Here is a 13,037-nt window from a genome sequence, read left to right as displayed (position 1 = left end):
TCCAGACCTTTCCACATTTTTTCTCCATGTGGCTTTCTCATCGCAAGTCAGGACAATATTAACACAAACGGACCAGGCTGTGAGTTGGTGTCCTCGGCACCCAGCCACCCCCATCACCACCAAGCCCCAGCGTCCCAGCACAGGGGCTCGGATGCTCTCAGCTCTTCCTCACATGGCAGCGTGCCACTCCTCGCTCACCACGAAATAACTGCACACGACAGCCCTTAGGCCAGGATTGAGCAAATTCAAATTCTACCATGTCTCATATCCAGATCAAACCCTTGGATTCAGAGGAAGGCAGGGGAATTCAGAGCCTGGGAGGGGATCCAGCCCCCCAGGGCAGCGCAGCCGGTCTCCGGGATGCCGTACCTCTCGGAAAAGTGCCCCGTAAAAGGTGACAGTGAAGGGGCAATCTACCGTCCTCATGGAGATATCCAGGTCCATCAGTAACCTCTTCTGCTCCTGGCTGTTCACCGTGGCTCGGATGCGCTGGAACACAAAGCAGTTTAGCGTTGGCTGTCAGCACGGCTGTCAGCACGCTGCTGCTGCGGGGACCCACCGCAGCGGTGCCGTGCTGCCCAGCATGTCCTGACATCATGCCTTTATCTTTTATCATCCCTATTTGTCATGGGCGCATCCCAAACACAGGCACCGCGGTGCCACAGAAGGCCACGGTGGATGAAGAGGTCTTTTGACCTCAGCCCAAACTGCAGGGGATTTTGCATGGCAAATGCCACGTTTTTTTTACAACAGCCAAAAGTCACTGGGGCTTGGGAGAGCAGAAAGGAGTAGGGAATCGAATTCTAGGCTGGTGGGAACCCACGGCTCCTGGAGCTGCAGCATCCATCTGTGTACATCAGCAGCTTTGGTCAGGAGAGAAGGCTCCATCCCTGCAGCCCAACACCATGTGTGCCTCATGGCTTTGAAAAGTGGACGTTTCCCAGTCTCCTGGGGAAGAGATGTCATTTATGTGACATACCTGCAGCCCCTCAGCTGGGAAGCACAACAAACAGGCACAGCACAACTCAATATGGGGCACGCACATATCCAGGCTCTTTGGCCAAACACACTTGAGGTCAGTAAATGATGGAGTTACACCGTTTAGCACTGCAGATGCAAGTAAAAGCCCGAATGTGCCTGCTGCACCCCCTTCACGTCATGCTCAGAGAGGTCTTTTGCAGTTTGGTGAACGAGAAGACAAAATGCGGAACATGGAGGCCCTGAGACACATCCCAGCATCCACAGCAAGGTCCAGCCATAACAGAGGAGCTAAGAATTTCCCTTCAGTTTGCTCTTGGCTTCCAGCTCTGCATCTTTTTTTTGCCTTTTTCTTATTCTGAAAGGAAATTTGAGCTAAAATTCAGCCCTGTGAAAACTGGCCTTTCCCAAGATACAAATTTTCCCATGACTATTTCCTTAAGCTGCAAGCTTATGAGTCAAAGCTGCTGTTATGAAAACTTTTCATAATAGCATCTACAAACCTGTCATGAATCAAGACCCCACTGCAGCAGACAAAATGTGAAAAAAAAAATAATTCTGTGTTCCAAGGAGATTAAAAAAAGTCCCAGTTGAAGAAAATGATCTTATGCAACTGAATTTACAGTACAGTCCTCTTTACAATTACAGTTACTGTGCAGAGCCCTGAACTGAGGATATATCCATGCTAGAAAAAATATGCATGATTAAAAAATGATGGCATATAGCCTCTAAAATCCTGGCAAAATCAGGCATATGCAGACACAGAAGAACAATATGTTTGTATACACCACAATGCAGGAAACACACTGAGCATCCCACTTTTTGAACACATCCCTTTTCTTTGGTCAGCAGGGCCCAAATCCACCTCGGGATTCCTTGCCCCTGTGTAGAAAGAGGATTCCACTTGGAAAGAAGTGGATCCCGGTAAAGGCATGCGTCAGAACAAGCAAGATTAGAGATGCGCAGGGACGAGGGCGCAGAGGGCGTCCACACACAACGAACACACAGAAAGCAGCTCGGGAGGCTCACTCTACCTTCACTGCCATGATCTGCCCGCTAGGCATGTGCCGCATCTTCTCCACCACCCCGTACGCACCTCGTCCCAGCTCGGAGATGGGCTCCAGGTCATCGGCTTTCACCTCAAAGTTCTGCGGGGAGGAACCCGTCAGCAAGAAGGCAGACGCAAGGAGCAAAACACACCCCAAATCTAACCCAAATCCAACCCCGCTGAGCACGTGAATTCATCCCCCTGCATCCCCCACCCTGCCTGCTCCACGAGGCTGGAAACAAACCCATGGCCCTCAGGAGCTGACGGGAGGATTAACTACTCTGAAATAATTAGCAGAGCTCTGAAAAGGGCTGGTGCATGAGCGGGGAGCCTGCACGGACAGCACCCTGAGCAGGATGAGTGCAGGGAGGGTGCTCCTCGGCAGGGTGCTGCAGCCACCCGCACCCAGCCACCCCTCAGCCTCGCCACGAGATGGGATGGAGAGCGCCCCGGCAGCCTCTCCCCTGGGAATCACCTTCAGTTTCCCTTCTTTCTCTTTTTTTTTTTGTTTGTTTCCTTCCATCCTTCTCCTCCCCCAAACAATCATGGAAGTATCTCCAATTTTTCTTAAGGCCCGTAAATTCTTATTTCTGCATCCCTGCAGATCGGCCAAATACTGAGTGCGCCCCATTTTTAAGCCACGAAGGATTTATTTCGTCTAGCACTGGAGATCTCTTTCTCCCGGCCTTACACAAAGGATTACTTTGTTTGCAGCCCTGCATTTTAACCTGCCCCTTCTCCCTTCACGCCGCGATATTGTGCAGCAGCTCTATTTTTTGCTTACTATTATTTTTGGATCTTTAAAACATGCCTTTGCTACTAAAACCGGCCATTCTGTTTGCTGAACGCGCAACCACATCAGTCAATCATCCTCCAGAAAGAAGCGGCTTATAATGAACTGATTCACGGCGCATAATCCCACACCGTTTTTTTGCCTGCACAGCAGAAAAATCCTGCAGCCTGGTCCGTGCCGGCCGGGGGGGCTGCAGCGCACGGGGCCCATACACTGCGTTACTGTGCGCTCAGGCTCCGCTGCCTGCTGAAGGAGCCCTCACGAACATTTTCTGCTTGATTTGAGCATCTCTGACACTGCTGCTACTGCTCCACGGGACCCTCTCCATGAAGGCACTTCGACTCTCTCAGGGCAACCCATAAAATTAGCAGCAAAGTTTAAAGGGAGAAGGGGAAAGTGGCGTTCTCCAGGGATTGGGGTGAGTGGAGGAAGGCTGGTGGAAGAGGGGAGCGCATCCTAAAGGAACTAGACTGGACAAGTAAGCACTGAGCCCACAGGACATTCAAGCCCTGACACATCAGTCTCTCCGAGATAGCCACATCCATAAAAAAGACCAAGCTCTGTGTTTTAGAAGACTGCCTCTCCGCACCGTCCAACACGGGCTCTCTGCCTCCATGCACGGAGCCGTTTTGGAGCTCCTGGACTTTCCTCGTCCCTGGGACTGCAGGGGAGAAATGATTTTCTTGGATTTGCTCTAGCAGCAGGCAGTTGTTCTGCCTTGGTGCTGCACCATTTTGCTCCAGAGGCATCTCGCACTCTTTCCACCTTCCAGCCCCTGCTCCATGCCAGGGAAAATACAAAGTCCAAAATGAAAGAAAAGCATCCAAAGATAGACAGCATAAAACGCCACTGCGTTAGTATTCCACTTCATAAATTAACTTGCTGACACCGAGGTCTATCTTTTGCACCTAATAAATTTATTACCTGGCTTTAAAGTGTTTTTTAAATTCTGCTGTGCCGTTTTCTCCTATCAAAATAGCTGCCCTCGGTTTTGTTTTTTTCCTGCTATGTTTTTATAGCATCAGGTGGACCGCTTTCCATGCTGTCAGAAGGATTTGCTTCCAGGACAGGAAGATCTACCCTGAGTCAGGCTCTTGAGAAGGCCTTCGGTATTAGCGAAGGGAAATACTTTGGACGAAGGCTTTAAATCAGCAGAGCAACTGCAAAGGAGAGTAAGATCTCATGCTAGTAATCCCCTCGCTTTGCAACGGATATTTCCAGGGGATTAGTTGCACCTCAGGCAGGGCAGGGATCTCCGAAGTGGAACACTTGAAGGAGCCCCCGGTGTGATGGGAAGCAAAGGGCAAGCCCCTGGGGGCACATCGGAGAGGGGGGGACAAGCAGCAGGTCAGAGCCAGCTGCCCACCGGTGCTCTGGGGACAGCCCTTGCTGGAGGAGCACCACCAGCAGCCAGCAGTTGGCTCTCCAGGGCTGGAGGTGGCTCGCAGGGCTCACAAAAACCAGGAGGAGCAAAATCCCAGCCTGGCTCTTCTCAGCTTCCATGCATCCAGCATCTACCCCCCTGCTTCAAGCAAAATGGGCCACATTTTGTAAATAGCCGGTGTTTGTCAACCTCCCCAGTTCTGGCTGCAGTTAAGAAGGAAGCAATCCCAAGAGCAGCCTGCGTGGAGAAGCAGCCAGCCCTGGACGGGCGCCTGTCCCCAAAGGTCTTCTTCTCATCGTCACTCCCAGTCTTACCTCCTCACCAATAGAGATGCAGGCTTTGGAGTCTAGATCCCTGGGTGGCCTGCAGGAGAGAAAAGGGAAGGGATGTGAAATGTTCCTTAAAAGGTGAATTTTTCCCTCAACAAGTATTTACAACCCCCAAAGACCCCTGTCCATCCCCTTGCTGGTGCAAGCTGGCAGCCCTTGCAGCCTAATGGTCTCCTAGCTTTGCAGGATTAATAAATACAACCAAGATCCAAAAAGTCACCCCAAAAAGGGATCAGGAAGGCAGCTGCTGGAGCTGGCATTTCTCACATCCAATCCCCTGTGCGGGAACCCAGAGGTCTGTTCCTTCAGCAGCCTGCGCTTGGGCAAGGCAAGCGAGGTGACAAGCACCAAATCTCTGTCAGCCTGCATGAAATATGGACTAAGTGGGCATAAAGGTCAAAAGCAAAACCTGGTTTCCGTTAATCCTTTCCAGAAATAGCTAAGACAAGATGGGGAGGGCTCAGCCTCTCGCCACATCCTCCCCCTTCTCCCCGGGCAGGGAAGGTGTCAGCTCGGGGCTGCCCAGGGATGGGGCTCTCGGGGAGCCCCTCATTTCCAGCACTGCAGAATTGGTTGTTTTTACCAAAAACATTGCCCGTACCACGCTCCTCTGCTGGACACGAGGTATGGGGTCCATGCTGACCTGCCCCACTAAACCCCAAAAGGGAGGCTTGGGCATCAGCACGGTGTGCACCCAACAGCTGCTGCTCCGAAGCACCCAGGGGCAGCAGGATGGGGCTGGGGCTGTGAGGGGCAGGAGGGAGGGAGGAGAACACCTGGGGTTTTGCTATTTTATTTCTGGAATGGGGTGATCAGCCTGAAATTATTCCCATGTGAGGGCAGGTGGAAAGTACACAGCTACAGAGCTTCTTCATGGAGGTGAGCTCTGATACCTGCAGCCTTCACAGTTGAAAAAAAAATGCCCTAAAAACACAAGGTTTTCTTTTGCAGGGCTGAATATGTAGGCAAGGGGTTCCTTTTTTTGCCTTGACCAGCTGCTTCTCAGACTCGATCTGGGTGGCAGAAGTGCCACGTGGGTTAAAACCAGGTGCCCACCCTGTTTTTTTTTTCCTTTTCCTCGGCACATCACAAAGCAGCAAAGACATGGACCAAGGGTAGAGCGTGATGGACGGAGACCCCTGAGGTGCAGCTGGGGAAGAAATCCAAGGGCTGTTGATTCTGATCCTCCCCAATGGTGCCACAATGAACCTAGGCATTTTCCTCGCGAAGGGTTCCCGTTATCCCAGCCCTGCAAGGACGAGCCCCGGCTGCTGGCTGTGACCGGCCCGGCCCCAGCAGCGCAGGCACTGGAAGGCAGCCGGGGCTCGTGGTTTTCTTTTTATTCTCCCTCAGTGTTTGGCGACTTACGTGGAGCTTGTCTGTGGTTGCTCAAATGCTTCTTTAGGAATTTTCAGCCCAGGGTTTCTCTTCTTGCCTGCGAAACAAGAAAGAGGCAGAATTAAAGAAAGGCCTTTTTTTTTTTTTTTTTTGGTTTTAATTTGCAAAATGCAGCTTGTCTATATTTGTTGACCTTACTTAACATAAATGCCAGGCCAGGCTGGTGGTGTAGACTCAGGGCACAGAGTTCAAAACATAAAGTGCCTTTGTTCAGTAATGCTTCATTTAGACCTGCAAGGTCTGGCTGCCAGCTTGGTACAGAAAACAGGCAAGAGTCCTAGCATGCGAAAAGGCCATGTGAAAACGCAAAAAGAAAGGTATTTCTCCTTCGTCAGCCCTACCCATGTAGGATCCCTTAAAATGTTTCTTAGACAGATTTTAACCATTCCAGATATATTACTGCAAACCCTGGCAGGATTAAAAATCCTTCTCAGATTGAATCCGAAAGTCCCGAACTAGATTCTGATTCTGTTTAAACTGACGTTTCACCTCCTGGCCATTAAAATCGTGCAAACCCAGCAAAAAATACAGCAGAATGAAGTCTGCAGGCTTCAAAGCCATTTGTTTCTGTTCACACTGACCAGCCAAGCCTTGCTGAGCTGGATGCAGCTCAAGCTCTGAAGCAGTTCAAATGCAGGCTCTCCTGTAAAGGGGGTCCAAGCCGGCAGACATAAGAGCCAGGCAGACTAGAGAAATACAAGAACCTTTTTATGACTAAACATATACAGCCACATTTCAGCACGGGGTTTTGGATTCATGGATAAAATAACCTGAAAACATAAGTCATGTCACCAAAACCCCAAGGTAAACATCTGGCTGGTTGAGCGTGTAATAAAATCCCTGGTCCCCCAAAAAAGGCACAGGCGGCTAATTTAGGCTTTAAACATTTTCAGCCTAACAATTTATATCAATTACTGTCTTTCTTTTAAGCCTGAGCTCTACTCTTTATTCCCAACGCTCTCCTTCAAACTTCACCTATACATGTTTGGGTTTGTTTTTCCCCTTGACACAAACCCAGGTCGATAGATGTCTGCGCATCCCAGTGCCGGAGGGGTGCTAGATCAAAGCGCAAGCACCCAGAACTGAAAATGACCTTTTTGAAGTAATTAGTCAATTCACATTGCCAACCTTTTTTTTTTTTTTTTTTTCCTTTAACATTTGCTCCAAAAGACAAGATCGTGCTCGCTCCGTTTGGCAAAGAGCAATTCCAGGATGGGACAGGCTGCTACAACCCAGCTGATGACACCTCGTGGGAAAAGCATTTACTGGAAACCACTGTGCACGCTCGCTATTGTCATTAGAAATCTGCAGAGCTGCAAACTTACAAAGCAAAAAAAAAAAAACAAAAACAAAACAAAACAAAAAGTTCTCTGCTCCAAAGAGCTTCCAGTCTAACGCAGAAGAGACAAAATAAAAGATGTGGGGCCACTCAGAAGCATGAGGAACAGCTCTCAGATTTTCCAAGAGGTAGAAGCTGGTCTGTAAGGAAGTACAAATAATTGTAAAAACAAGTGCAGGAATTTCTACAGCTAGCGGAGCTGTTCTTTGACCCTTTTGCTACTTTTCTTGCACACAGAGGTCTCCAGAAGGCCCAGCTGAGAAGCAGCCCCTGCTGTACCATGTCTTGCCCAAACTGCCTCAAATGCATTTCGTATCCAACAAGATGCTAAATCGGTAGCGGTGTTCTCGATGTTGTCATCTTTTAGCTAAAAAAAGAATCTCCAAAACACAGGTCCTGCAGCGTGAGCAAACAACCCCCTGTTTCCCTGGCAGCCTCTAAGTCTGCCATCCCCGTGGCCTCTCTGCCTCCAAAAACCTGTCTGCATCCTCTCGCAGTTTAAGCAAACAAGGCAATCACGGGCTTGTGAAAAATCTGCATTTTCATCCTTATTTTGCACATGGGAATGAAGACAGAAATTCGCTCAACTGCCCACGGAGGCAGAACCTGCCTCTTTAACTCTAGAGCTGAACTTTTCCTACTAACATGCACCAGCCATCCCTTGGCATGCTGCTGCTTCTGCACATTGAGCATCCAGCCAGCCACACTGCTGCAACGATACGCACGCAACCACCAACATAAAAGGGAAACAAGTGGATATTTACTCTCTTTTTTTTTTTTCCATTCTATTTTTTTCCTTTGTAGATTTGCTTGCACAGTCCCAGGTGCTGTACCTGCACCTCAGGAACCTGCTCTCACGTAGCTCTGTGAGGGTGTAAAGGAACCAACCGGAAATGGCCCTGCCTTGAACACGGACCAGGATAGATTATGAAGCATTTAATCTTCCCGTGGTTCACAAGTGGTGTCAGCAGCAGAACTAGGTAGCAAAACGCCAAACCCAAATAAATATTAAAAGCCTTCCGCCTCCTGGTGAAATAAAATCTGCACTTTGGGGAGTTTATTTTCCTTGTCTCTTCTTCGCAGAATACAATATTTTGAAACTTTGCTATTTTTCTGAAGCACAATCTGCTCGCATATTCGAGCTGCCAAGACACAGACGCAGTTTAACGTTCTTTGGGGTTTTCTTTTCGAGACAGAAGAAAGCAACAGCAGCGGCACGGAGCGCACACGGCTCGGGAGAGCACGGGGAAGGACCGCGAGTGGGAATCACCACGGGGGGGGGATGTGCCCGCACCTCCTGCGGACCCGCTCCCCATGCCAGGGTGTGACGGGTCACCTCCGCACTGCTACCCCCCTGCTGCTCGTGTAATGAATGTCTCGGGCTGCAAGCGCAAGTTTTCATGCCTCTCCACCAGATCAAAGGGTCTCGGCTCCTTTTGTTTTGACGGGTGCAAACTGCTCGTCCCTCCAAGCCTCCTGGGGTTGGGGGCTGAAAGTGCCTCACGGGTAGCATCAGCCATCCTGGCCACAAAGCCAGGTAGCATTAGCCACCCTGAGCATGAAGCGTTAGCCATCCTGAGCATTTGAGCGTTAAGTACTCGCCATCCTGGCCACAAAGCAGTAGCCATCCTGACCATGAAGAGTGAGCCACCCTGGCCACAAAGCATCAGCCACCCCGAGCATGAAGCGGGCTCCCCCCTTCCCAGCTCCCAGCTGCATGGGGGATCTCAGCTGAGGCTCTGCAGCTGCTCCAAGACACAAGCCCTACTAAATAAAATGTCCCGCAAAGACAGGGAAGGACCCCGGCAGGCGAGCAGCGGGGATAAGAATAAAACACCCGGTGCCCAAGCCGCTCCTTGCGTGCGGGTTTGCAAAAGAAAAGAAAAAAAATCCTATTTAAACTAACCCCGATCCCTCTGAGCACGCACATCGGGGAGGGTGCAAGCAAGCAGCGTGGCCTAGGCAAGACCTGCTCCCAAGCAAACAATACGTGGGAAAGTCACAGCAAGGGACCCAGGGAAGGGGGGCAGCACCGGGTACCCAGCGCACCCGCGGCCGCGCGGCTCCAGCGCCCGTGCCAGGGGCAGCATCCAGGTCACGCTTGTCCCCAGAGGCAGGCACTGATGCTCGGAGGGCTCTTTTTTTTAAAAAAAAAATAAAAAAATAAAAAATGGTAGTTCCAAGATCAGTACTCTGCAACAACAGCTGCCAAGCAAGCATCTCGCTGTCAAAATAACAGCCTCCACTTCACCACAGCAGACGTCGCTTTCGAAAGACGACGCTGTGCGGAACTGCAGTCTGCAGAAAGTCATCTGTGCAGGAGCTCAAAACGTGGAGGCAGCTTAACAGCACGCAGAATTGGACGTTACCTGCTCCAGCCACTAGAAGGACGGTGTTTTTCGTAGCGTTTTTGTGAATCATTGTTATTTTTAGCTTTGTTTCCTGAAGAAAATCACCGCACGTGTATATATCCGACTGTCTGTGTCCCTCGTGGTTAAGTGTAAGTCCACTGGCTGACTTCAGCTGTGTCTAACAGAGAAACTGAGCTCTTGGAGACTGCAAATCCGGTAGAAGCAGGTGACTGAGGAAGTCCCCAACTCAGAGGAAGGCTGAAGCACCAAAGCCCGTGGGGACACCAGCCACCCAGCTGCAGCCCAGATGCCTCAGGCCCCAAAATACTGGCACAAGGCTCAGCCCCGGGCACAAACCAGCTGTTCCTGAGCGTGGGTGCGGGCGGTTTGCTGCCTCTCCCCGGGATCTGCAGTGTGGAAAGCCCCAGCGATGCATCGTACAAAGCACGAAGCCTAAACGTGGCTCCTTGTGCAGAAGGTTCGCGGTCTCAGCTGGCGGGCAGATGGGATCACGCGTCTGCCCCCCAGCACCCAGAAATCGGGAGTCGCGTGCCGTGTAAACAGCCCCAGGTGGCTTGCCGGTCTCGGAGCCTGCATGCTAAAGCTCATTTGAAAGCTCTTCCCTGCAATTTTCCACGCGGAGACTTTCACAAACACTTGACTCAAAAGCCAGGTTTTAAGAATAAACGCGAAAAAAAAAAATAAATAGACTGGTTTTGAGCAGGGCACGGAGATCTCCCAGCCCCGAGTTCTGATTCAGCGAAACATCCGGGGTCTCAGCGATGCTAAGCGCAAACTTACATCCACCTTCTTTAGCAAAGCACTTGCTAAATGCTGCCCTCGCCCCCTTTGGGAGCCCTCGGTGCTGCCCCGGGGGGCGCAGAGCGAGCCCCCTGCCCCAGCACCCACGGGAGCGAGGTCCGAGAACAAACCTGCAGCAGGAAAAAGAAGTGACTTAATGAAAACACATTAAATACTTCCCTGTGAAGGTCTTAAACCCAGTTCCTGAGGGAGGGGAGGAAAATACAGCTTCCAGGAGGCCTGTTAACCTCTTCCCACCGCCGCCGCCCGAGCGCGCGGAATTAGTGTCGCTGCCCCCTTCCAATTAGAGCGATGTTAAATAGCAATACCGGAAAGTGAGACCTCAAAGTTTCACGGCAGAAGGGTAGGAAACATAACAGAAAATAACAAAGAAAGGGAAGACAGAGGAATTCACTGCCCGCATACGCTGTAACAGAGAATAAACCTTCTCTTCTGAAGGAAAATCCCTTTCCCCAGTCTCCGGACTTCTCATGGCAGTCAAAAACTTTTTATGATATAATCCAAAGTAAATGGTTCCTTGCCACAAAAAGCTCCTATTTCCTTGAAAGGATATTAACCAGTTCTGTCTTCACCACAATTTATTATTAAAGCCGTGTTTAATAGCCATGCAGCAACACTTTCTTTCAAATAACACTCCTTAGCATGCAGTCTGCTGGTGAAATTTCACAGGAGGGAAATGCCTCTTTCTGCCCCTTTTCTGAGAGATAAAAGTGGCTCATTACTATTCCTGTCTCTTTCTTAAGGATTTGGGGTCTGACGTTCCCGAAAGTTTTTGAAAGCCAAACAAGCCAAAAAGGAGCACCCGGTACCCCGTGGCTGCACGCCCCCGGCTCGCCTGACACTGCACTCAGTGGGCGAGGACCCCTGGCCATGGCTTGGTGCAAAACCTCAGACTGAGACGGGTCTTGCAACAACCCAGAAGTGAAGATTTTTACTGTTTTTTGTCCCAGATGTGCTGCAAACGCGCCTCGTGCAGAGACCTGGTGTTCAGCTGCAACGGGCATCTCTTATTCGTACCCCAGTGCCAGCCAAAAAATGACAGGGTCAGCGCTATGAAGGAGAATTTCCAGCCTTGCAGGCCAGGAGTGAAAATACCCAAATTCTGAGGACTTCACCCATCAGCATGGGCACATAAACACGAAGGTGTCCCAGAGCTGCTGACGGCACCGGGAGCGATGCAGCTCCTGCTGCAGCCGATGTCCCAACCTCGTGTTTAACACCAGTCTCCCACGAGATGACCAGAGAAGGGAACCAAGTCTGATTTATTATTTTTTTTAACAATGATTAAAGACCATCTCGCAGGTTGATTATTTATGCTTGCAAATTACTCAAGGTCAATTATTCAGTGGTCAGAGCCGACACGAGCTTCACGCACAGGAGCGCACCGGGGGGTTATTGGCAGGAACGGTTCTTCCCAGGGGGGGCACCTGCCAGCAGCCCCCCAGCAGCCTTCCCACCGGCCATGGGAGCGCATCCACAGCCCCAGCCACGGGCTCCTGCATCGCCACGGCCCTCCGTGGGCTGCAGGAGTGCCTCGAAACTACGGCACGCGGGATACCAAAACAGGGGAGATAGGGATCCTGGCGTGCCTTTTGGGTTCAGGGGTTTTGGCACAGCTCCGCAGGTGGCAGGGAGGCTGCTGGTGGGCTGCACACCCCTGCTCACCCCTGGGGAGCTGCACAAAGCCACGGCGAGACGCTGGGAGCAGGGAGCCAGGGGCAGGGTGGGCAAGCGGCTGAGGGGCACCCACCCCCGGTTTGTAAGTGCACGGCTTTAGCCAAGCCCTGGTTTCTGGAGAAAAACAAAAGCTAGGTGTTCATGTAAGCACTGGTGACATGGAAGCGGGCCTGGAAATGTTTTCCAACCCCTCACTGAGCCACAAAAAAGGAATTTAGCATGCAAGAGGCTCTTAAAGGCTGTTAAAGTTTCAATCAAAAGCCAAGGGAAGGGCTGAAGCGGATGCTGTGCTTTCTTTGCCTCCTCAAAACATAATTCAGCTTCTCTCTCCTTAGCCCTGGCAATAAACAGGCTCGGCCAAGTGCCACTGGCTGCTCCCCCATCGCTCCATCAGCACCTGGACGGGCCGGAGGCAGCCAGACGGCGCGATGGGGAGCGTGGTGCCGCTCCGTGCCCGGCGGGGACAGCTCCTGCACCTCTCCCATCTGCATCTTCCCTCACGGCCGCTTGCAATGACGCCTTGGAAACGGCAAACTTGGGATCCGTTTCCTTAACAACTCGGCACGGGGCTGCTGGGGGAAGGGGCTGAGCTCATGGGGCTGCAGCAGCTCCTGGCTCACGGATCCCAGATCCCAGGTCCCAGATCCCAGGTCCCAGATCCGTCCTCTTCCTTGCATTTGGTGCCATGGAGCTTCCAGCTCCTTTGGTGGCCATCAGCACATCCAGGACTGGACACACCATCACCACAGCCAGCCCCACCACTGAAACATTCTTCTTTTCTTTTTTTTTTTTTTTGTTTTGTTTTTTTCCCCACAAACTGCATTTTGGGACAGGAAGCAGGAAAAGCAGGGGCGCTTTTACAGCTGTCATGGATATGGCAAGATCCGGCACCAGGATATGCCCGAAACACGGCGCAGA

General features: G+C 51.2%; 1 protein-coding gene across 2 annotated transcripts in view; it reads right to left on the bottom strand.

Annotated features, from left to right (window-relative positions):
* MAP2K6 (mitogen-activated protein kinase kinase 6) overlaps positions 1 to 13,037 on the bottom strand; it is a 55,762-nt gene that overhangs the window by 27,888 nt on the left and 14,837 nt on the right. For both annotated transcript variants that reach the window (XR_014574094.1, XM_083805736.1), the window contains exons 2-5: positions 5,901 to 5,967; positions 4,518 to 4,566; positions 2,013 to 2,126; positions 370 to 489 (exon numbers count right to left, since the gene is read on the bottom strand). Coding sequence is in view for 1 of the 2 variants with exons in the window: in XM_083805736.1 (XP_083661862.1) it covers positions 370 to 489; positions 2,013 to 2,126; positions 4,518 to 4,566; positions 5,901 to 5,967 (350 nt within the window). In the remaining variant the exon portion in view is untranslated. The remainder of the gene's footprint in view (positions 1 to 369; positions 490 to 2,012; positions 2,127 to 4,517; positions 4,567 to 5,900; positions 5,968 to 13,037) is intronic.

This window comes from Anser anser (assembly GCF_964211835.1).
Source record: "Anser anser genome assembly, chromosome: 19".
In the NCBI taxonomy this organism is placed as follows: domain Eukaryota; kingdom Metazoa; phylum Chordata; class Aves; order Anseriformes; family Anatidae; genus Anser; species Anser anser.
This window is presented reverse-complemented; position numbering and strand designations above follow the sequence as displayed.